General features: G+C 36.3%; 1 protein-coding gene and 1 non-coding gene across 2 annotated transcripts in view; both read left to right on the top strand.

Annotated features, from left to right (window-relative positions):
- Positions 1-24339, top strand: part of PCNX4 (pecanex 4) — a 39579-nt gene that overhangs the window by 9651 nt on the left and 5589 nt on the right. Inside the window, exons 2-10 of the mRNA XM_068965288.1 lie at positions 2077-2820; positions 8689-8868; positions 8966-9480; positions 9716-9816; positions 9932-10054; positions 12393-12753; positions 16535-16638; positions 19596-20632; positions 20976-21162. Coding sequence (XP_068821389.1) covers positions 2132-2820; positions 8689-8868; positions 8966-9480; positions 9716-9816; positions 9932-10054; positions 12393-12753; positions 16535-16638; positions 19596-20632; positions 20976-21162 — 3297 coding nt within the window. The 5' untranslated portion in view covers positions 2077-2131. The remainder of the gene's footprint in view (positions 1-2076; positions 2821-8688; positions 8869-8965; positions 9481-9715; positions 9817-9931; positions 10055-12392; positions 12754-16534; positions 16639-19595; positions 20633-20975; positions 21163-24339) is intronic.
- TRNAW-CCA (transfer RNA tryptophan (anticodon CCA)) lies at positions 5495-5566 on the top strand. The gene has a single exon. It is a non-coding gene; the product is annotated as a tRNA-Trp (tRNA).

Raw genomic sequence — 24339 nt, 5'->3', positions numbered from 1 at the left:
AGTGCTCAGCAAAATTTCAGAAAGGATTAGACTGAATCTTGAAAGTTGACTAAGATTACTATGAAAGAAAGGGGAAGATAACCTGCGCAAAGGAGAGGGTATGAGCATGGCCACTTAGAGGCCACAGGATGTTTTTGCAGGGCATGGGTTGAGAGTCCTATAGGATATTTGCTAATTTGAAGAGGTGTCAAAATGTTATATGTGAAATACAAATGAAGCCTAGTGTTTGTACACTTACACACGTGGAATAACCATGTATACCTGAAAGTGTGCATTTTTTTTTTCTAATACAAATGGGATCATCAATGTGTTTATTTTACTTTGCAATATATTGTAGGCATCTTTCCAAGTTTCCAAATCAACAATAGATCTTCTTTAGACTATTCTGCTCTTTGGAATATAATCACAGAATATTTACAGAAGACTCAAAAGTACTAAAAGGTAATTGAATATGGGCAGTAACAGCTAGATAATCTAGTTTATAAGGTATTTTCAATTTCTGGCTTTCTTTCCCAGCAAGTCATCTCACATTGTTCCTGACTTGCCTTAGTGGAGAAAGAGGGGTCAGCTTTTAAATGCCTAAGCTGGTCATCCAAGCTCGTTTTCCTGTCTGAGAGCATCATCCACAGGTAATTGAAATTAGAATCTTTGCCCACCTACCCATGGCTCTGCTGAACAAGCATATCAGAACACAGTACACTGACATCAGTATGCAGGAGATACGCTCATTCGGAGAGCGAGGAGGCAGTCTGCATTTCCTGAGGCTAAACTATCAGCAAATAAGGTTCCATCTGGCTCCCTGGTTCTGTTATTTTGTGAGTACTTGCAGGGCTGTGATGTGATTAAAAGCTATGACTTTCTGTGCAGAACTAAGACCAGTAGCTGGAAGATACAAGACAATAAGTGTTTACAGGATAAAGAACTTCCCAACTTCCCAAGATGTGCTGTAAGGTGGTAATTCTTAATGGTAACCCAAAAGCTCTCTCCAGGGCTGATACTGGTTGGGTAGGAGTAACTTTCAGAAAGACTGTCTTAAACTGATCAGAAGAAAAGTTACTTTAAGATGGCTTTAAGTTTTTTGTGTGTGGTAAAATAGATAGAACATAAAATTTACCATCTTTACCATTTCTAAGTGTACAGTTCAGTGGTACTTTGTACAGTCACATTGTTGTGCATGAATTGAGTCATGAAGTGGTTTGCATGTGGTAACCTAGTTAATAATAAGCATGTAAAGTGACCCTAAGAGTCTTTGGTTTCCAGTTGTTCTTCCTACTACATGTTGAGTTGCCAATGGCTTTTTATTGAAATGCTACTATTTTAGCAGAATTTGACTTTTTAAATTAGCAGAAAACCTAAATTTACTATAATTGTTAAGAGATGCGACTACTAACACTTAGTATCTCTAATTTCCACCTCTATTTCCATTTCAATTCAAGGGAATTACAGAGAATATCCTTATCTTATAGCAGAGGTTGGCAAACTGTGGCCCACAGGCTCATCTGGCCCACAGCCTGTTTGGGTAAAAACTGTAAAGTTACGTTGAAATGTGACTACTAATATCCACTTATGTATATATTATCTATGGTTGCTTTTCTGCAACAACAGCTGGGTTGAGTCACTGAAACAGAGACCATATGGTCCACAAAGCCTAAAATATTTACTGTTTGACCCTTTATAGAAGAACTTTGCTCACCCTTGTAATAGAAAAGTTTAAAAGAACAAACAACAGAAACACTCAGGGAAATAATCAGTTAAGCCACTAGCAGATTTGCGTTGAGAGTACTGGCTTTTTGAACTTGCCTTTGACCTTAGAATCTGAAAATGTGAGTTACTTAAGAAATTCTAAGTTTATCTAAGTTCTGTGTAAATTAATAGTGAATTTTTTTTAATATTCACTTAAAAAGCACTTAGCAACTATTTGTTTTGTGCCAAGTATGTGTCAGGCAATGGAAAGGAGCTAGAGAAGTGAAGATATAAATCCTGCCCTAAGGAACTAACTAATGGAAATGTGGATTTTTTTCTCCCTTATGTTTTAAGTATGACGTTTTCAAATAGTGACTTTTTTCTTTTTCTTAGTGACTGCTGTGTTACAGAAAAGAAAGTGACTTTCAGAATAATCTGAGTGAGAAGGATGAGTCCAGATGTGCCTCTGCTGAACAATTACAAACAAGACTTCTTCCTGAAGCGCTTTCCACAGACTGTTCTTGGAGGCCCTCGACTCAAACTGGGTTATTGTGCCCCTCCTTACATATATGTTAATCAGATTGTCCTTTTTTTGATGCCATGGGTTTTAGGTGGAATAGGAACACTTTTGTACCAATTAGGCATCCTGGAAGACTATTACACAGGAGCACTTTCAGGTGGACTGATGCTTTTCACTGCATTTGTCATCCAGTTCACAAGTTTATACGCCAGAAACAAATCGGTAACAGTGGAGAGAATGCTGACCACAGACATCTTAGCAGAGGAAGATGAGCATGAGTTTACAGGTTGTGCTGGTGCTGAGACCATCAAATTTCTAATTCCTGGCAAAAAACATACAGCCAACACAGTTTTTCATTCTGTTCTTGCTGGATTACTGTGTGGCCTTGGGACATGGTATTTGCTCCCACATAGAATAACCCTGCTGTATGGCAGTGCAGGAGTCACGGTTCTACTCTTTGTCTTTGGATGGATGACGCTGTGTATAGGAGAATATTCATTAATTGTAAACACACCTACAGAGTCTGCAACTTTCCAAACCCAGGATGCGTATGAAATCACTCCTCTTATGAGACTTGTTTATATTTTTTTCTTCGTTTCTGTAGATCTTGCACACAGGTAATAAACTGTCAAATACTGTATAACTTTCTTTATTTTTAAGCAATATCCTTAGTATTTAAAAAAAAAAAAAAGAATCTATGAATTAAGTCACCAAACCATTGAGTGATAAGTTGTTTTGATAATTAATCTCATAGGACTAATCTTGTTAAACATTCATTCTAAAGCAGTAGTTAAATCTTATTGAAGAATAAAAAGAAAATCTTTTATAAGTAAAATTTCATTCCTATATTTTACTTTAAATAAGGAGCCATGAATCTGTAACTTAGCCTGGCTAAAACCTGTGAAAAGAGACAGAAGTTTCCTGTGAGGGGAAAACAAATTTAAAATTGATACTGGTAAATGTTATACATAGATTGAATGGATTTTAAATGGATTAAATAACTTACTTAATTTTGTTGTAGTAACTATAGAAAATTGGAGAAGGCAATGGCACCCCACTCCAGTACTCTTGCCTGGAAAATCCCATGGACAGAGGAGCCTGGTGGACTGCAGTCCATGGGGTCGCGAAGAGTTGGACATGACTGAGTGACTTCACTTTCACTTTTCACTTTCATGCATTGGAGAAGGAAATGGCAACCCACTCCAGTGTTCTTGCCTGGAGAATCCCAGGGACGGAAGAGCCTGGTGGGCTGCCATCTATGGGGTTGCACAGAGTCGGACACAACTGAAGCGACTTAGCAGCAACTATAGAAAATAACTGATCTTTTAAAATCAATTTACTGTGGCAGAAAAAGAGAAAATAGCAATTTTAAACACAATTATTTGACCTCTTTTGCTTGCCTTTTCTAAATCTGACATTTCTTTCTATAGTTTGCAATTTTCTCTTTCACCAGTAGAAATGTAGAGGCGCCACTTACAGCACCACTGAATGTTTGTGCCCCTCCATTCATATGTTGGAGAAGGAAATGGCAACTGACTCCAGTATTCTTGTCTGGAAAATGCCATGGACAGAGGAGCCTTGTGGGCTACAGTTCATGGGGTCGCAAAGATCTGGACACTGCTGAGTGACTGAGTAGTGACACACATTCATATGTTAATTCCCTACCCTGCATTGTGGTGGTATTTGGAGATGGAGTTTTGGGGAGCTGATAGGACAATAAGGGTGGGGCCCTAGTGGGATGGGATTAGTACCCTTATAGGAAGAGACACCAGATAGTCTGATTTCTCCCTTTAACATATGAAGGTAAAGGGAGAAGGCAGCTGCCTGCAAGCCAGAAAGAGTTCTCACCATGCCTGAATCATGGTGGCATTCTGATCTCAGACTTTCAGATCTGTGAGAAATAAATTTCAGTTGTTTAAACCATTCAGACTATAGTATTTCTTTAGGAGCTAGCTAAGATTTTGATACCAGGAAGCTGGGGTGAAAGTGGAAGTGTTAGTTGCTCAGTCATGTCTGACTCTGTGATCTCATGGACTGTAGCCTGACAGACTCCTCTGTCCGTGGAATTCTCCAGGCAGGAATACTGGAGTGAATTGTCATTTCCTTCTCCAGCGACCTTTCTGACCCAGGGATTGAACCCGGGTTTCCTGGAATGTGGGCAGTTTCTTTACCATTTGAGCCACCAAAGGTACTCCCATAACAAATACCTAGAAGTATAGAAGCAGCTTTGGAACTGGATAATGGGTAGAGGCTGGAAGAGTTTTGAAGTGAGTGCCAGAAATGCGGACATTAAAGGCAATTCTGGTAAGCTCTTAAGACAGCAGTGAGAACAGGTTATTGGAAACTAGAGGAAAGGGCAGTCCTTGTTAGAAAGTCGCAAAGAACTTATACAGTGATAAAGAACTTAGCTGAACCGTTTTCTGAAGTTTTGTGAAAGGTAGAACTTGAGAGTAATAAGTTAGGACATATAGCTGAGGAGATTTCTAACCAAAGTGTTGAATGAACAGCTTGATTTCTCCTGACTGCTTATAGTAAAATATAAAGGCGAGAGATGAACTGAAGTAGGAATTGCTAAGCAAAATGGAACCAGAGGTTGAAGGTTTAGGAAACTGTCAGCCGGTCCATATTGCAAAAAATGAGAAAGCATATTCTGAAGGGAACACCAAAGGTGTGGCCAGACTGTCACTCATTGAATTTAATGAGTTTCTGGGATTATATGAGTAGAAACACTTCTAGTTTGAAATAAAGATATAATGAACGAAGGCTGTTCAGCTTCTTAAATTTGACAGGACAGGGATATTAGAGTTATTTGGCTGTGAACATGTGTTTTTCTTTAAGAAGAGAGAAAAGTGACCTCAAAAGTGATTCTGAGATTATCAGGTTTCAGCAGGCTAGAAGGTTTCTGCTGGAAGTGTTGGGTCTGGTACTGCTCTGTAGAGCTCTGGTGTGTAGGACCCACACCTAGAGCTCTTTGGGTCACATGCCACTCTGGGGACCTGGAGAGCAGAGTATGAAACCAAGGAGGATTCTTCTCCAACCTTTCAATCTAATGAAATTTGCCTTGCCAGATGTTGGACTTCTTTAGGACCAAACACCCCTTTTTTCCTTTCCTGTTTCTCCCTTTGGGAATGGGAATGTCCATCTTTTGCCTGTCCCACCACTGGGTTTTGGAAGAACATGACTTGTCTGGTTTCATAGATTCACACTGGAGAGGATTTTGCCTCAGGATAAGTCATACCTCAAGTCTTACCTGTATATGATTTAGATGATATTTAGATATAACTTTAGACTTCCCTGGTGGCTCAGAGGTTAAAGCGTCTGCCTCCAATGCAGGAGACCTGGGTTCGATCCCTGGGTTGGGAAGATCCCCCGGAGAAGGAAATGGCAATCCACTCCAGTATTCTTGCCTGGAGAATCCCATGGACGGAGAAGCCTAGTATGTTACAGTCCACCGGGTCGCAAAGAGTCAGACACGACTGAGCCACTTCACCTCACCTCACCCTGGACTTTTAGAGTTGATGCTGGAATGAGTTAAGAATTTTGTGGCTGTTGAGAAGGAATGAATGTATTTTTCAGATAAGAAGAACGTGAATTTGGGAGACTGGGGTGGAATGTTATGGACTGACTGTATGTCTCTTCAAAACTCGTATGTTGAAGCCCTAACCCCCCCAGTGTCGGGATATTTTGTGAGGGTCTTTGGGAGGTAATTAGTTGGGGTAGTCCTAGTCCCTCATGGAATTGGTGCCCCTGTGGAGACACTAGAGAGTTTCATCTCTTTCCACCACATGAAGATGCAGTGAGAAATTGGCTTCCTGATGCCAGAAAGAGAGTTCTCATTAGAATCCAATCATAATGGCATTCTGATCTCAGACCGTGAGAAATAAGTTTCTGTTGTTTGAGCTCCCTGTCTTAGGATACTTTGTTATGTACCAGAACTGTGAGAAATGAGTTTCTATTGTTTGAGCCATCTAGTCTATCCTACTTTGTTATGGTAGCCTAAAAGAAAACAAGGCATTTAAAAATGTGTAGCCAGTTTGTGTACTGAAACAGACTGATTCTTAGGATGTCTGATGTTCCTTAGCTCTTAATCTTTTCTAATTGTGCTGCATTTATGGACCAGAGGACACTATAACAGCTTTATAGTTATTCAGCTAATCAGATATGTAAAGCGAATTTATGGAAATTCTGTTAAAATTGATTTCTTAGTACCACTAGAATTTCTAACTATAAAATATGTTAATTGCTTGATTTTGGGAAGTTAACAAAGTCAAGTTTAAATGTATATTTACACATTTGACCCTTTTTGAAAGATTTAAGTTTATAAGATTATTATTTTCAGAATGTAAATTATTGAGTTACTATCTCACTGTAGATGAGATAACTGCAGATAAATACTATATGAAATGTGTATTCAAATTTGGAGAGTTGTCAGATATGTCAAGTTGTATCTTAATTTCCTTTCAAAGAAAAAGTTTAAGAGATAAGCCATACAGTGTAGTAAACTTCTTTCTTCATCCTTTATTCTACCTAGCATAGTTGTATATTAATAATTTTTAAATGATTTTTTCTATACATTTTTATTAAAGACAAATGTTAAACCTACAGTTCTTAATTCATAGACTGTCAGGAACTGTTTGAATGAATGATGCATATTTATATCATTTTATTCACTATGTATTAAGAACATCTTTTTCTAGGTTCGTGGATTGTGAGTGAGTGTACAGAACTTGAAATATTTTTATGGTTGTTAGAAAAACGGGGTTTTTTCTTGCAGGCTTGGATTTTTTTTTTTTTCTTTTTTGCTCTAGAAAATTCCTGTTACGTTATCAGAAACTTTAAGATTTAAACATTTTTCTGTATAAAGGAACCACATTAATCATCTGCTTGATTATCCTGAATCATACACATAGGAAAGTAATCACAATGTTTGGTTACTTCAATTATGTGTTCTTATTTATTTGTGATATATTTATACCTTCTGTACTATTTCTTGTTTACTTTAAGGACAAAAACAGATTGGAGGGGCAGGAATAGTACTTGGGTAAATATTTCCTGAGTATACATTATTTTTACACAAATTATCCTTTCTTTGAATATGTTAGCAAGGGAACTGTTGTATTTTTTTAAAAAGAACAAAAATAGCTGTACAAATCTACACGTTTTCCTACGGCATATTGTGTGTGGTTTGATTTTCTTTTTTGTTACTGGAGTGTTTTCATCTCAGAATGAAATGAATTTTATTTTAAAACTACACTACAGCAAGTATTATCCTCTAATGTAGCATCACATTGTTAATTAATTGTGTTCATTAATTCTCTCTGCTTATAAAAATTTGAAGGACATACAGTATGAAGCAGAGTACATTAGCTTGCATCATCCTGGTATTTGTGTGAGGAAGCACATTTATACCATTATTATAATTGTAGTTGCTATGCATTTGTTTCTGGGCTGTTAATTCACACTAAAGTGGATAATTACTGAAGTTGCCTTTCTGCTTAACTTTGATTCCTAGCAGCTCAGATATTCAAGTATAATTACTATGCTATAAGTTTTGAGATTTAGTTTTCTCTTCTGAAAATTGTCTTTGGAACTCTGTAAGTACTACAGCATTGTTGGTTTCCAGGCAAGGTGTTTGGTTAACCTTATTCCAAAAAACTTAACAACATATAGATAATGTTTATTCTTCTGTGCTTTAAAGATTTTATCAAATTATTTGAAGCAATTTGATGGTAAGTGCTGTACCAAAAACCATTTTCTCCACTTAAGGTAGACTTCACTCATTAATGAGATTGTGCTGTACAAGTTTCTGTTCCCAAATCTGTACCACTGTTTATTCAAAATAGAAATAGTATATGCTGGTTAAGTTCCCAGACTAAACCACAGAGATGTGTTCATAACCTCAGGTTCTGACCTCTGATACTGAATGTACTGACTTGAAATTCTAGGACCTGGGAGCAAGTCAGTACAGGAGAGAGTAGGAGGAAAAGAAGAGCTTTCCCTCTTTGTTAGCTGCTAATTCATGAACCCTAGGAAGTCTTTGGCTTTTCTAGAGTTGCCTGCAATTTTAAATTAAAAAATTTTAAACTCTAAAGACTCTTTAGTGGAACTGTAGCCAATGTAATTGGAGCCATGTTTACACATTTAAGGGAGAAGTATTTTTGCCATGGGCTCAGTGTAGTTTTACAAATCCCTAAACTGAGTTTTATTTAGTTAATTACTTAGTCCTTCTTTTCACATTTGAATACATATATTTTCTAAGTACTACACTTGTATACAGTTGACTACTTGCTGGTATAGGGGAAGGACAGTGATCACAATTTGTGTTTTTGATCTTTTGCAGTTTGGTACTAGGACCTCTTTGTAAATGTATTTCTTGTTTCAGGGCGGAGGTAGGGTGTAGAAGAAAATGTATATATTTTGTTTTTTTCTGGAAAGATCTACTATTTGTTGTTTTATATGATTTAAATACTTTCTTTTTATTGTAGGTTTATGGTAAATATACCAGCTCTAGAACAGATGAATCAGATTTTACACATCTTGTTTATATTTTTACCCTTTTTTTGGGCACTCGGGACCCTACCTCCACCTGATGCACTTTTCTTATGGGCAATGGAGCAGGTTTTAGAGTTCGGCCTTGGAGGCTCATCTATGTCAACTCACCTACGGTAATTATTTTCAGTATTAAAGCGATAGTGTAATTTATTCTCAAGGAACATTTTTTTTTCTTTTCAAGCAGATCTTTTTTTTTCCCCCCCTCTGCAGGTTGTTAATAATGTTCATCATTTCTGCTGGAACAGCTGTAGCATCTTATTTCATTCCCAGCACTGTTGGTGTGGTTCTTTTCATGACTGGACTTGGGTTCTTGCTGAGTCTTAACCTAAGTGAGATGGTTCTTGTCGTCAAACACAGTGTGACCAGACACAGAGTTGGAACCAAATCTAATGCTTTATCCAGTGGTTCAGAAATCCGGTTTACTTGGAGGGAATACCTTTTCTACAGCGTTGTATTAGTCTTGGCCCTCTTAGAAACTGGTTTGTTGCATCACTTTGCTAGTTTCTCACAGATTTCCAAAAACAGCCCTCAGGCTGTTGTTGGCTATACTTTGATGATATTATTTATAATACTGTGGATACTTAAAGAAATTCAAAGTATCTATATCTTTGGAATTTTCCGGAACCCTTTCTATCCAAAGGATGTGCAAACTGTGACTTTATTCCTAGAGAAGCAGACAAAGCTCATGAAGATTGGTGTTGTCAGACGGATTTTAATAAATCTAGGTAGGCAGATAAAACATAATAAACTTGCATTATATCTAGGAAGTATACCAAAATATTACAGAACTCCTGTATTTATATAATGTTATATTGCATATAGATATTATTTTATGTTTTGGTTTGTTTGCTTATTCTTTTTTAATTAATTGCTTGAATGTGCTCATAAAAATACAGGCCAAAATTAAATATGGTAAAAGATTATTTTGCCTTCATTAAATTTGTCTCATTTTTGTCTTAGTGTCACCTTTGGCTATGATAGCATTTCTTTCATTGGACAGTTCCTTACAAAGGCTTCACTCTGTATCTGTCTCCATTGGATTCACAAGAGCTTTTAGAATGGTAATACTAATATGCACTTAATAGTATGTACCTGTTCCCAAATTAAGATTTTGTTCAGCAGTTTACTTAAATTATCAAATTCTGCCTAGTAAAAGGGTTAATTTGTGTACTGCAGGTATGGCAAAATACAGAAAATGCCTTATTGGAGACAGTCATTGTATCAGCAGTGCACTTGCTGATCTCCAATACAGACCTATGGTGGAGCAGAAGCCTGGATACAGGAATCAAACTCTTACTGGTGAATATGTCTTTTTAACATCTTTAATGACATGTATTTCATATACCATAAAATCATTCACTTGAAGTCTGAAGTTCTGTGGTATATATTCAGAACTTTGCAGCCATCACCACAATCTAATTTTAGATAATTTTCAACATCCCAGAAAGAAATCTTATATACATTAATAGTCATTTCCATTCCACTCTCCATCCATTCTACTACTCCAGCCCCAGCAACTATTAATCTACTTTCTGTCTCCAGGGACTTTCCAGTTCTGGACATTTCACATGATCAAAATTATCTAGTATGTTGTCTTTTGCATTTGGTGAAAGATACCAACAGTTGTCTTACTTTTTCACTATAGGATTTTCATGAATGTGAACTCTCTTTTTGTGATTTTAATAGTGCGTTTCTCTGAATGCTAATGGTTCATCTTTATGTATATTTATTGGCCATTTGGGTATGTTTTTGAAGGAAATGTCTATTCAAATTCTTTGCCCAGTTTTACCCAGGTCATTTGCCTTTTTACTGTTACGTTTAATAAGAGTTCTTCATATATTCTGCATAAGTTCCTTGACAAATATATGATCAGGAAACTTTTTCTCCCATTCTGTGGGTTTTCTTTAGCTTACTTGATAATGTCCTTTGAAGCAAAAAAGTTTTAATTTTTATGAAGTTCTATTTATTTCTTTTGTTGCTTGTATTTTTTGGTGTTATATCTAATAAACACTGCTTTCAAGATCATAAAGATTTACTATGTCTTCTAGTTCTTACACTTGATTCTGTGATCTACTTGGAATTAATTTTTGTACATGTTATGAGGTAAATTTCCAAATCCATTCTTTTATATATGGATGTACAGTGGTTTCAGTATCATTTATTCAAAAAATTATTATTTTTCCCTCAGTGACTTTTCTTGGCACCTTGTCGAAAGTCAAGCAACAAAAATAAGGGTTCATTTCTGGACACCCATTCTCTTTTCCATTCGTCTATATATCTGTCCTTATGCTAGTACAACACTGTCTTGATTACAATACTAGCTTTATAGTAGTTTTAAAATTGGGAAGTGTGAATCTTATGACTTTGTTGTTTTTTTCCAAGATTATTTGACTATATTAATAATTCTTAAATGTTCATAGTATTCAGTATGTATCTTATTTTGTACTATGTAGTATTTTATAGTATTGAAGCTATCAGCTTTTCTCTTTGGGAAGCTTTTAAATTACTAATTCACTTTCTCTACTTGTTATATGTGTATTCAGATTTTCTGTTTTTTATTGAATTAGTTTTGGTAATTTATGAATCAGTTTGGTAATTTATGTCTTTTTCTTAGAAGTTGTCAGTTTCATCTAAGTGACCTAATTTGTTGGCATATGGTTTTTCATAATATTCTCTTATGTTTTTTTCTGTGAGGTTGCTGGTAATGTTATCTGTTTCATTCCTGATTTTAGTAATTTACATCTTCTGTGTATTTTTCTTGGTCAGTCTGGCTAAAAGCTTGTCAGTTTTGTTGATCTCCTCAAAAACAAAAAAAAAACAGCTTTTGATTTCATTGATTTTATCTATTATATTTCTATCCTCTATTTTATTAATTTCTACTCTAGTCTTTATTATTTCTCTACTTCTGCTTACTTGAGATTTAGTTGCTCTTTGTTCTGTAGTTTCCTAAGATGGAAGATTAGGTTACTGGTTTAAGATACTTCTGTTCTTTTAATATATACAGTTGTAACTATAAATTTCCCTCTGAGGATTGTTTTTGCTATGTCACAAGTTTTGATTTGTGTTTCATTCATCTGAAAATGTTTTCTTATTTATCTTGTGGTTTCTTCTTTGACCTGTTGGTTATTTAGGAATATGTCTTTTAATTTCCACATTTCATTCTGTTGTTGATTTAATTCTGTTTTGATTGAAGAACATACTTTTATGATTGTATAAATATATTTAGTATGATTTCAGTCAGTTGAGATTTGTCTTATGGCATGATGTATAATTAAGATTTCTTAATCTGTGTTCTCTAAAATAAGGATAAATTAAGTGTAGTTGCTTAGCTATTTACTACTTCTAGTTCTTATGACTTAACAAGCATGTAACACAGAGCTTAATCAAACATAAGATAGATATAGCATGCTGTCATTTCTCTTTAGTACTACTTTTTTTAAGAGAGTCTAAACTTTTAAAAATATAGTCTCATTTACTAATTGTGGGAATCGAGAAAATTATAACAGAGAATCTTACATAAGGGCAATCTCCTCAAAAATCTGGGGGCAATGATAAAATTATATTGTTTTTCTTATATGATCTTGAAAATTCATGAAAAGTATTTAAGAATAAAAAAGTCGTTTTTATGTCTCTCCAGGTTGGTATCATGCGTGATCGCCTGATTCAGTTCATCGCTAAATTGCAGTTTGCTGTGACTGTGCTTGTGGCATCATGGACAGAGAAAAAACGTAGAAAATCAGCCACCACTTTGGGTGTGCTCAACATTGTCTTCTCTCCATTCGTGTTGGTCTTCATAGTTTTATCTACAGTACTCTCTTCTCCCTTAGTCCCCCTCTTTACCCTTCCTTTGTTCTTGGTGGGGTTTCCTCGACCTATTCAGAGTTGGCCAGGAGTGGTGGGCACCACAGCCTGTGTGTGTGCAGATACAGTGTACTATTGCCAGATGGTCCCAGGTTTAACCACTGCGCTGCAGTCTGCGATGGCAGCTGGGAGTTTAGGTAAGTGAATGGGTTGTGCTTACAACATCCTCAGTAATATATCTGAAGTATAGGAAAATGAACACACAGAAAAACAGTGTTTTGATCCAACTGTTACACAGATTCTAAGACTTTGATTTGCAGGCAGACAGACTAAATATGAAGAAGTATATCTTCTTGTTTTGAAGTAAATAAAGTCATAAAATAAAAATATGGAGTGAAAATTTCATTAACACCTTAATTTTGACAATTTTTAAGAAACATTTTCTTGACTCAAATCAGGTTATAGTCCCACCATGAAGCATGAAAACACCTTGTTTTCCAAAATTTTCATGAATTTATGATGAGTTCATGTCAGTTAGAAGTAACAGCTTAAGCCCACAGAGTGAAAACCAGTTTTATATACCAAATTGAAGAACTTAAAGAAGTATGCTGTGTCTTACTAGTTACTATCTACCAACTTTAGCAGTTTGACAAGGCTAGAGGCAAGGTAACATAAAAACTTTGGTCTATGATGCATAGCCTTCCAAAATGAAGTGCTGTATGAATATTAGGAAGATTTTTGATGAGAATGGACTAGTATTATAATTTTGTGATAGCTTTCTAAATTCATCATACGCTATGTAAATTCAACTATTTTCTATTTCTCAAGGTTGGCTTTAGAGAAGGTACAAACTAATGACAATAGTTCGTTGTCTCCTGCCATATACTTAAGCCCCATATTTGGTTTAAATATGGCCAGTGACTTCCTAGCACACTGACTCTGCTGGCAGAGAATAGCAATTTAAAATTGGAATTTTAATGTTTCCCTGGGTTGAGTTTTTTAAATTATCTATTAAGTGAAATAATTTAGTAAAAACGTTTTGTAATACAAATTTTTCATGAATAGTCATTTTCCTTTCTTATAGGAAATATTCTACACTTTTAATACTTTATCCAGTTCCAATTTATTTTATTATTTAGTGCAGTGCCACTTTTTAAAATACCTATAAGTTGAGCTATTTCAAATCCTGAAAGATGATGCTGTGAAAGTGCTGCACTCAATATGCCAGCAAATTTGGAAAACTCAGCAGTGGCCACAGGACTGGAAAAGGTCAGTTTTCATTCCAATTCCAAAGAAAGGCAATGCCAAAGAATGCTCAAACTACCGCACAATTGCACTCATCTCACACGCTAGTAAAGTAATGCTCAAAATTCTCCAAGCCAGGCTTCAGCAATACGTGAACCATGAACTCCCTGACGTTCAAGCTGGTTTTAGAAAAAGCAGAGGAACCAGAGATCAAATTGCCAACATCCACTGGATCATGAAAAAAGCAAGAGAGTTCCAGAAAAACATCTATTTCTGCTTTATTGGCTATGCCAAAGCCTTTGACTGTGTGGATCACAGTAAACTGGAAAATTCTGAGAGAGATGGGAATACCGGACCACCTGATCTGCCTGTTGAGAAACCTATATGCAGGTCAGGAAGCAACAGTAAAACTGGACATGGAACAACAGACTGGTTGCAAATAGGAAAAGGAATACGTCAAGGCTGTATATTGTCACCATGCTTATTTAACTTCTATGCAGAGTACATCATGAGAAACGCTGGACTGGAAGAAGCACAAGCTGGAATCAAGATTGCCGGGAGAGATATCAATAACCTCAGATATGCAGATGACACCACCCTTATGGCAGAGAGTGAAGAGGAGCTAAAAAGCCTCTTGATGAAAGTGAAAGAGGAGAGTGAAAAAGTTGGCTTAAAGCTCAACATTCAGAAAACAAAAGATCATGGCATCTGGTCCCATCACTTCATGGGAAATAGATGGGGAAACAGTGGAAACAGTGTCATACTTTATTTTTTGGGCTCCAAAATCACAGCAGGTGGTGATTGCAGCCATGAAATTAAAAGACGCTTACTCCTTTGAAGGAGGGTTATGACTAACCTAGATAGCATATTGAAAAGCAGAGACATTACTTTGCCAACAGGTCTGTTTAGTCAAGGCTATGGTTTTTCCAGTAGTCATGTATGGATGTAAGAGTTGGACTGTGAAGAAAGCTGAGCGCCAAAGAATTGATGCTTTTGAACTGTGGTGTTAGAGAAGACTCTTGAGAGTTCCTTGGACTTCAGGGAGATCCAACCAGTCCATTCTAAAGGAGATCAGTCCTGGGTGTTCTTTGGAAGGACTGATGCTAAAGCTGAAACTCCAATACTTTGGCCACCTCATGCGAAGAGTTGACTCATTGGAAAAGACTCTGATGCTGGGAGAGATTGGGGGCAGGAGGAGAAGGGGACAACAGAGGATGAGATAGCTGAATGGCATCACCAACTCAATGGATGTGAGTTTGAGTGAACTCTGGGAGTTGGTGATGGACAGGGAGGCCTGGCATGCTGTAGCTCATGGGGTCTCAGAGTCGGACACGACTGAGCGACTGAATTGAACTTACCTGAACTGAAGGTTAAACTCACATCTGAAATAATAAATACCTTATACTTATTATCAAATCAATTATATTCATCCAGTAAGTGTGTTTTAAGTATTGCCTGGAGAAAAAGCAAACAAACAACAGTGAGGTAACATTTCACACACATCTGATTGGCAAAATGTAAAAATGTAAATTCATACAGCTACCTTGATGAGTAAATTTAATAGTCTGTAATAGTGATGTACATATCTCATGACCTAAGGATTTCAGTTTTAGATTTTATGATCCAGTGATTCCAGTTTAGAGACACTGTTGCACATGTGTTTTGGGAGTCCCAGGTTTGATGATTTTCTAGGACACATAGGACTCAGCATTCAGTTGTGCTCATAGCTAAGATTTAATATAGCAAAAGGATGCAAAACAAATACAGCAAAGGAAAATCACGTGGGGTGAGAAGACTGGATGAAAGCTTCCAGGGATCCTCTCCCAGTAGGGTTACACAGAACGTGTTTAATTTCCCAGCAACTTGTTGTGACAGTATGTGTGATATGTTGACTACTGGGGAAGCTTATTTGAGACTCAGTGCCTAAACCTTATATTGAAGGCTGGTCGTGTAGGCTCCTCTGCCTACCACATGCCAAAATTCCAGCCTCCCAAAAGGAAAGCAAGTGTTCAGTATAAACTGTATTCTTTGCACAGTTTAGGCCCAAGAGAGACTGTTTATCAGTTAGGGTAGTGAAATACAAGTTTCCAGGGCCAACTTTGTAAGCAGACCTTTTATTTGATAGCAATACAAACAGATTTGTACAAAGTAATTTGTACAGCATTATTTATAATAGGGAAAAATTGGAAAACATGAAATGTTTATTAACAGGGAAATATTTAAATTTAGCTACATTCATACAGTGAATTCTCAGTGCGGTTACAGTGAATGAGCTTTGTAGTCAATAAAATATCTCAGAGACTTAATATTAAGAGAAAAACTAAGTTTTAAGAGTATTGGTATTATAGCCTGGTAGGTAGCATTTTATGTAAGTTTTTAACAGCACAAATCATTTTTATAGGCATGTATAAAAATGTCCAAAATATATGTTTTCCTAATATATTTAGCATGTATTTAGAATTTTATGTAAGAGGTTCTCATTTGTTGTTTTTATGGAAAATATATTCTTAAATTCTTATTAATTATCACCTATAGTTTTTTCTTCCAACTGTTCTGTAAAAAGCTTAATTTCTCCTGATAGGCAATGGATAGTCATTTGTATTTTTGACATAAAAAGAGGGTAGAAAGAGTTATGAATTAGTTCCAAGTGTTTTATTGATTTTTTTAAAGATTCACATGGCAAAATAAAACAAGCTTGAACAATTACTTACTTTTTTTTCTAATTTGTTTTAGGTCTCCTCTTACCTGGGTCTCATTACTTGGGCCGTTTTCAGGATCGTTTAATATGGATAATGATTCTAGAATGTGGCTATACTTATTGCTGTGTTAACATTAAGGTCATTATGCATTTGAAATCTCTCTTTTACAAGTTAAAATTTTTGTTACGCACACATCAGAGACTTAATAGCTCACTTTGAAAGACAGTGTCTTTTAATTACTTGTGAAACACCTAGGATTTTTAAAGTATATTTCAGTTTGTACATATTGATAGACTAGTGTTGACTATGTGATAGAGCATAATAACAAAGTACACTTGCCCCTTTTTTATCCAGTCTTACTCTTTTTATCCTTATCTGATTGAGCATCTCAAAAAGGTGACTGAGTAATATTTTCTTCACTCCTGTATCATATAAGCATTCTCAACTTAATAAAAACCTTCTTTTGACCCCACTTCCCTTGCCTGCTAACACTCTGTTTTTCTCCTTTCAGAGCAAAATGCTTTATTAGAATTGCTTATCATCATATCTCCAATTTTCATTTCTCCCATTTTCTCTTCAATTACCCTAGTTTTTAACCCTTTCTATTACGCTACTGAAAAACCACTAATGTCAGGGTCTCCAATGACTGACGATTGCTTAATCCAGTGATCAATTCTTACACCTGGTCTTGTTTGACCTGTCAGAAGCACTTGACACAGTGAAGCATTTGTCAAGTGAAGTGATCTCTTCACTTGTTTCACAGATTAATCCTTGACAGTCTCCTCTGATGGTTCCTTCCCTCTTCCTTGACTTCTTAATATCAGACTGGCCCAGTTCTTGCTGACAATTCCATCCTTCTGGTAGCTCAGCTCAAAAGCATTTGGGCTTTAGTCTAGTGATATTTGATTCCTTGTTTACTTCTATACCCCACATCCAATCCAGTAAGAAATCTTATTGCCTCCACCTTTGTCATCCTGTATCCCACCACTTCTCACCACCCTGCCCTCAGCCCCTTTCATCCTTTTCATGGGTAACTGCAATTGCTTCCTAATTGGTCTCTGCTTCTACTTCTGGTCCCACAACTAGCTATTACCACCCAGAATGATCTTTAAAATCTAAGTCAGATCATGCCACCTCTCTACTCAAAATTCTACAGAGGATTTCTTATTTTGTTCAGAGTAAAAGCCAAGGCCCTAAATGGTTAAGCTCCCTGTTTTCTATTTTGTCTCATCTGCTGCTTTAACTGTCTCACTCCACTCCAGCATACTGGCTGTTCCTTCTGCCTGGAACACCCTTCTTTCAGGTAGCCACACAGCTAATTCTCTCATCAGCTTTAAGGCTTTGCTCAAATGTCACCTCAGTAAGGTCTACTATGACTATTCTGTTTAAAATTGCATACCCACTCCCATCCTGACTGCACTTCCAATCCTCCTGGCTTGCTTTACTTTTTCTCTGTTTTTATAGCTCTTGTACCTTCTAACAAACTGTGTAATTTACTTATTAATTTTATTGTTGATTACCTGTGTCCCCGCACTTTTCTAACATAAAAGTCACAAGAGCAAGGATGTTTGTTTTTATTTGGAGACTATATCCTAAGCCCCTGGAAGAGTGCCTGGCGCATAGTAGGCTCTTACTAAGTATTTGTTGAATGAATAGTGAATGAATGAATTTTTTTGTCTTAGCGCAGATTGGATAAAATTTCTGTGATTAGAAAGCTGTTCCTTTAGTCCAGTGGTTCTCAAAATCCAGTTCTTCAGATTAGCGATTTTAATATCTCCTTGGAACTTATTAGAAATGAAATTTTGAGGCCTCAACCCAGACCTACTGAATCAGAAATTCTGAGTCAGTGCCCAGCAGTCTGTTTTAACAAGCCTTCCAGTGTTTCTGACTCACCTAAAGTTTGAGAACTAGTGTTCTAGTCTAACATGTACAAGTAAGAGAAGGCAAAAAATCATGCAAAATATGGAGGATATTTTCATTGCTTAATTTAGTTCTATTTTTTAAATGGTTTTAAAATACCTAATTATGCAGATCCTTTTATAATCTTTTGTGCTCCATGTAACACTTTAAAAATTTGACAAAGCACTTTCATTACTTAATTTAATCTTCACAATCCTATATGCCAGGGCTATTTTTCTTTGAAAGAAAAGCAAAAGGAATCTCAGAAGGTTAGTGACCTACTCAAGATTGTGTACTAGCATCTGAGAGAGCCATTATTTAAAAGTAGTTTCTAATGTCACATTCCATGTTCTTTCCCTGAATCACAGTACAAACTACCAGCATTGCCTTTTATTAAAAACACAGGTAAAGTTTTGAGAAAATGTATAAATAAGTAAGCAATAATTACAATAATAATAATAGTAAACAGTGACCTGATGTATCCTCTTCAGGTGATTCATTTTAGGGAGGTAATCAAAATGTGTTTAAAATTTATATAGGAATGTATTCAAAGTATTCATTCTTTCAATATATATTTGTTGCATACCTACTGTGTGCCAGACACTGCTTTAGGCACTGAGGAATTAGGAGTAACCAAAAGAGAGCTGATACATGGAGTTTATATTGTAGTTGGAGGAGATAGAAAATAATCAAATACATAAATCTATATTATTTTTATGTTATAATTTTTAAAAACTTGAACAGGGTACTGGCTAAATAAATTATGACTTATCTATATAGTAGAATAATGCTCTTTATAAAGTAGAATGGAAAGGATACAAAATTATGTGCATACTGTATATTTCCAGTTTTGCTCCTTCCCAAATTTTTATAATTTAAAAAAGTTTTTAATAAGTGTGATTCAATCTTGAGCTACAGTCTTAAAATTATGGTCATACTCATTAAAATTGTTTCACCAATTTCTATTGGAATTTCTATAATGTCTTTAAAAATGCAGTATTATTTTTCATTTTCATATCCAACATAAAATGTGTCATTAAGTTTGAATTAAGATGTAGCTATCAAGTTAAATAATTTTTTTTCATTTTACATATTTTTATTATGAGAATGCAATCCATGAACAGTTACAAAACTGGTTACTTTTCTTTTTGTAAGAAGTGATCATAAGCTCAAGTACTTTTTAATTTCCTCTTTAGGGGTTAGAATTGCAAGAGACATCCTGTCACACTGCTGAAGCTCGAACAGTTGACGAAGTTTTCGAAAGTGCCTTTGAACAAGAAGAATATGTTAAACTATGTTCCATTAATGAACACTTTGGAAATGTTTTGACACCCTGTACTGTTTTGCCTGTGAAACTCTATTCTGATGCCAGGAATGTCCTGTCTGGCATAATTGATTCTCATGATAACTTAAAGGAATTTAAAGGTGACCTTGTTAAAGTACTTGTGTGGATACTTGTTCAGTACTGTTCTAGAAGGTCTAGCATGCTAGAGAATGTTCACAAAACTGAAAGTAAAGGGAAAGCATCTCTAATAATCCTGCCTGCTTTGAATACTGAACCACAAACTGAATTTCCAGAAGATACAGATAGTTTAAATTCAGAAAATTTGGATGACTGGTCTGATGATGTTTTTGGTGAAGAGCCAACTATCAAAAAAGGAAAAGATGAAAAAGATCAGTTGAAAGTATTGCCAGGTATAAATTTGCCTATTCCTGGTTCAGTAGAATCACAGAACGTTGATAGTCATTCTACAAACACAGTTACCGAAAAGAGTCTTTACCAAGCAGTTGCACTTGGATACCCTGCCATTGACAAAGGAAAACAAGAAACCATGGCATATATCCCTCTCATGGAATTCAGTTGTTCTCATTCTCACTTATTAAGCTTACCTGAAGAGTGGATGTCTAACTGTTTGCCTAATTCCAAAATGAAGGAGATGAGTTCATTATTTCCAGAAGACTGGTACCAGTTTATTTTAAGGCAGTTGAAATGTTTTCCTTCAAAAGAAAATGCCTCAAATGTAGTGGAAGAAATTGCAAAGGACAGAGTTCTAAAAGACTTTTATGTTCGTGCAGTAATGACTTGTTACTTTAGTTTTTTGGGGGGAGACAATATGATTCCTAGTCCTGGTCATATATTGAGAGTTTACAGTGGTGTTTTGCCTTGGTCTCTTGCCTTGGATTGGCTCTCAGAAAAACCAGACCTGTTTCAACTAGCCCTGAAAGCTTTCAGGTAATTTATTTTGATTACATACAAGTTTTAATATTGGTGGGAAAATGTTGATTTTTAAAAAAAATAACTTAGAAGGAGATGCTCTTCCATTTTTAATTTAAAAAAATGATCACTTTCCTAAAAATGAAAAAAAATGCTTGGTATGTACTATGATTATATCAGGAGTACACTTAAATATGTACTTCTTTTTTTAATACGGAGTATCTATGTTTTGTATGGCTTTCTGGATGTTTTTGCTTTAACTCTTATCATGTCTCTTTTTCTCTGAAGTATGTATGATTGTAGTTTAATATCTTAAAAATATTGATCAAACTTAAAATTCTTTGTGTCTCCATTTTTCAAGGTACACTCTGAAACTAATGATCGATAAAGCAAGTTTGGGTCCAATAGAAGACTTTAAAGAGTTGATTAACTGCCTTGAAAAATATGAAAGTGACTGGTACATTGGTTTGGTGTCTGACGAAAAGTGGAAGGAAGCAGTTTTACAAGAAAAACCATACTTGTTTTCTCTGGGATATGATCCTAATATGGTAAGGTTAAAAATGTGTTCTTAAACATTTTTGTATGTAAACCTTAAAGAATAGAAATCAGTTATAAAGTATTTAACCTCAGTGATGGAGATAACATTCTGGGTATAAATATATCAATTATATTGGGACTTCCCTGGTGGTCAAGTGGTTAAGACTCCATGCTCCCAATGCAGGCAGCACAGGTTTGACTCTGGTTTGAGAACTTAAATCCCACGTGCCACACAGTACAGCCAAAAATTAAAAGAATAAATAATCAACAGCCTAGAAGAAAGGGTACATTCTTAGAAAGGTACAATCTCCCAACACTGAACCAGAAATACAAACTATGAACTGAGATTGAAACTGTGATTTTAAAATGCCCAAGAAACAAAAGTCTAAGACCAGATAGCTTCACAGGTAAATTCTGTCAAACATTTAGAGGTCACACCTATCCATCTGAAACTCTTCCAGAAAATTGCAGAGGAAGGAACACTGCTAAGCTAATTCTGTGAGGTCACCACCGGATACCCAAACCAGACAAAGATACCATAAAAAAAAGGCCAGAATAAAAACTCAAGATTCCTGGTTGGTGACCTCATCAATGCACTGGAAGGATAAGGCACCCTGACTCCATAAGGAGAGGGCTGGAATCTCTGCAGAACCTCCGGGACCTCACCCAAAACTACAGGTGTCTTTTAACAAGATTCTCCCTCTTCCGGTGGTTAATGACTGGGACACCTTAACAAGGAGGAACCTCCACAGTAAAGAAGAACCACAAACTTCCAGCATACAGAAAGGCCACCCCAAACACAGCAACCTAAATAAGATGAAAAGGCAGAGAAATGTTCAGCAGGTAAAGGAACATGATCAAATCCCACCAAACCAAACAAAAGAGGAGATAGGGAGTCTAACTGAAAAAGAATTCAGAATAATGATAGTAAAAATGATGCAAAATTTTGAAAACAAAATGGACTTACAGATAAATAGTCTGGAGACAAGGATTGAGAAGATGCAAGAAAAGTTTAACAAGTACCTAGAAGAAATAACGGAGACAGCAATGGCACCCCACTCCAGTACTCTTGCCTGGAAAATCCCATGGGCAGAGGAGCCTGGTAGGCTGCAGTCCCTGGGGTTGCAGAGTCAGACACTACAGAGTGACTTCACTTTCACTTTTCCCTTTCATGCATTGGAGAAGGAAATGGCAACCCACTCCAGTGTTCTTGCCTGGAGAATCCCAGGGATGGGGGAGCCTGGTAGGCTGCCATCTGTGGAGTCGCACAGAGTTGGACACGACTGAAGTGACTTAGCAGCAGCAGCAGAAGAAGAAATAAAAAATAGTCTATAATGAATAATGCAATAACTGAGATAAAAAGCACTCTGGAGGGAACCAACAGTAGAATAACTGAGGCAGAAGATAGGATAAGTGAGGTGGGAGATAGAATGGTGGAAATAAATGAAGCAGAGAGGAAAAAAGAAAGAATTAAAAGAAGTAAGGACAACCTCAGAGACCTCTGGCACAATGTTAAATGCCCCAACATTCAAATCATAGGAGTCCCAGAAGAAGACGACAGAAAGAAAGGCCATGAGAAAATACTTGAGGAGATAATAGTTGAAAACTTCCCTAAAGTGGGGAAGGAAATAGCCACCCAAGTCCAAGAAACCCAGGGTCCCAAAGAGGATAAACCCAAGGCAAAACACCCCAAGACACATATTAATCAAATTAACGAAGATCAAACACAGCAAATATTAAAAGCAGCAAGGGAAAAACAACAAATAACCCACAAGGGGATCCCCATAAGGATAACGCTGATCTTTCAATAGAAACTCTTCAAGACAGAAGGGAATGGCAGGACATACTTAAAGTGATGAAAGAGAAAAACTTACAACCCAGATTACTGTACCCAGCAAGGATCTCATTCAGATATGAAGGAGAAATCACAAGCTTTACAGACAAGCAAAAACTCAGAGAATTCATCACCACCAAACCAGCTCTTCAACAAATGCTAAAGGATCTTCTCTAGACAGGAAACACAGAAAAGGTTTGTAAACTGGAACCCAAAACAACAAAGTAAATGACAATAGGATCATACTTATCAGTAATTACCTTAAATGTAAATGGATTGAATGCCCCAACCAAATGACAAAGACTAGCTGAATGGATACAAAAACAAGGCCCCTATATATGCTGTCTACAAGAGACCTACCTCAAACCTAGGGACATATACAGACTGAAAGTGAAGGGCTAGAAACAGATATTTCATGCAAATGGAGACCAAAAGAAAGCAGGAGTAGCAATACTCATATCAGATAAAATAGACTTTAAAACAAAGGCTGTGAAAAGAGACAAAGAAGGACACTACAAAGTGATCTAAGGATCAATCCAAGAAGAAGATATAACAATTATAAATATATATGCACCCAGCATAGGAGCACCACAATACGTAAGGCAAATGCTAACAAATATGAAAGGGAAAATTAACAGTAAAACAATAATAGTGGGAGACTCTAATACCCCACTCACACCTATGGATAGATCAACTAAACAGAAAATTAGCAAGGAAACACAAACTTTAAATGATACAATGGACCAGTTAGACCTAATTGATATCCTTAAGACATATCACCCCAAAAAATGAATTTCACTTTTTTCTCAAGTGCACACGGAACCTTCTCCAGGATAGATCACATCCTGGGCCATAAATCTAGCCTTGGTAAATTCAAAACAATTGAAATCATCTCAGACATCTTTTCTGATCATAATGCGGTAAGATTAGATGTCAACTACAGGAAAAAAGCTCAACATTCAGAAAACGAAGATCATGGCATCCGGTCCCATCACTTCATGGGAAATAGATGGGGAAACAGTGGAAACAGTGTCAGACTTTATTTTGGGGGGCTCCAAAATCACTGCAGATGTTGACTGCAGCCATGAAATTAAAAGACACTTACTCCTTGGAAGAAAAGTTATGACCAACCTAGACAGCATATTCAAAAGCAGAGACATTAATTTGCTGACTAAGGTCCATCTAGTCAAGGCTATGGTTTTTCCTGTAGTCATGTATGGATGTGAGAGTTGGACTGTGAAGAAGGCTGAGCAGCAAAGAATTGATGCTTTTGAACTGTGGTGTTGGAGAAGACTCTTGAGAGTCCCTTGGACTGTAAGGAGATCCAACCAGTCCATTCTGAAGAAGATCAACC

This window comes from Capricornis sumatraensis, chromosome 2 (assembly GCF_032405125.1).
Source record: "Capricornis sumatraensis isolate serow.1 chromosome 2, serow.2, whole genome shotgun sequence".
Taxonomy (NCBI): Eukaryota; Metazoa; Chordata; class Mammalia; order Artiodactyla; family Bovidae; genus Capricornis; species Capricornis sumatraensis.
The sequence above is the reverse complement of the archived record's forward strand: the minus strand, read 5'-3'. Positions and strand labels throughout refer to the sequence as shown.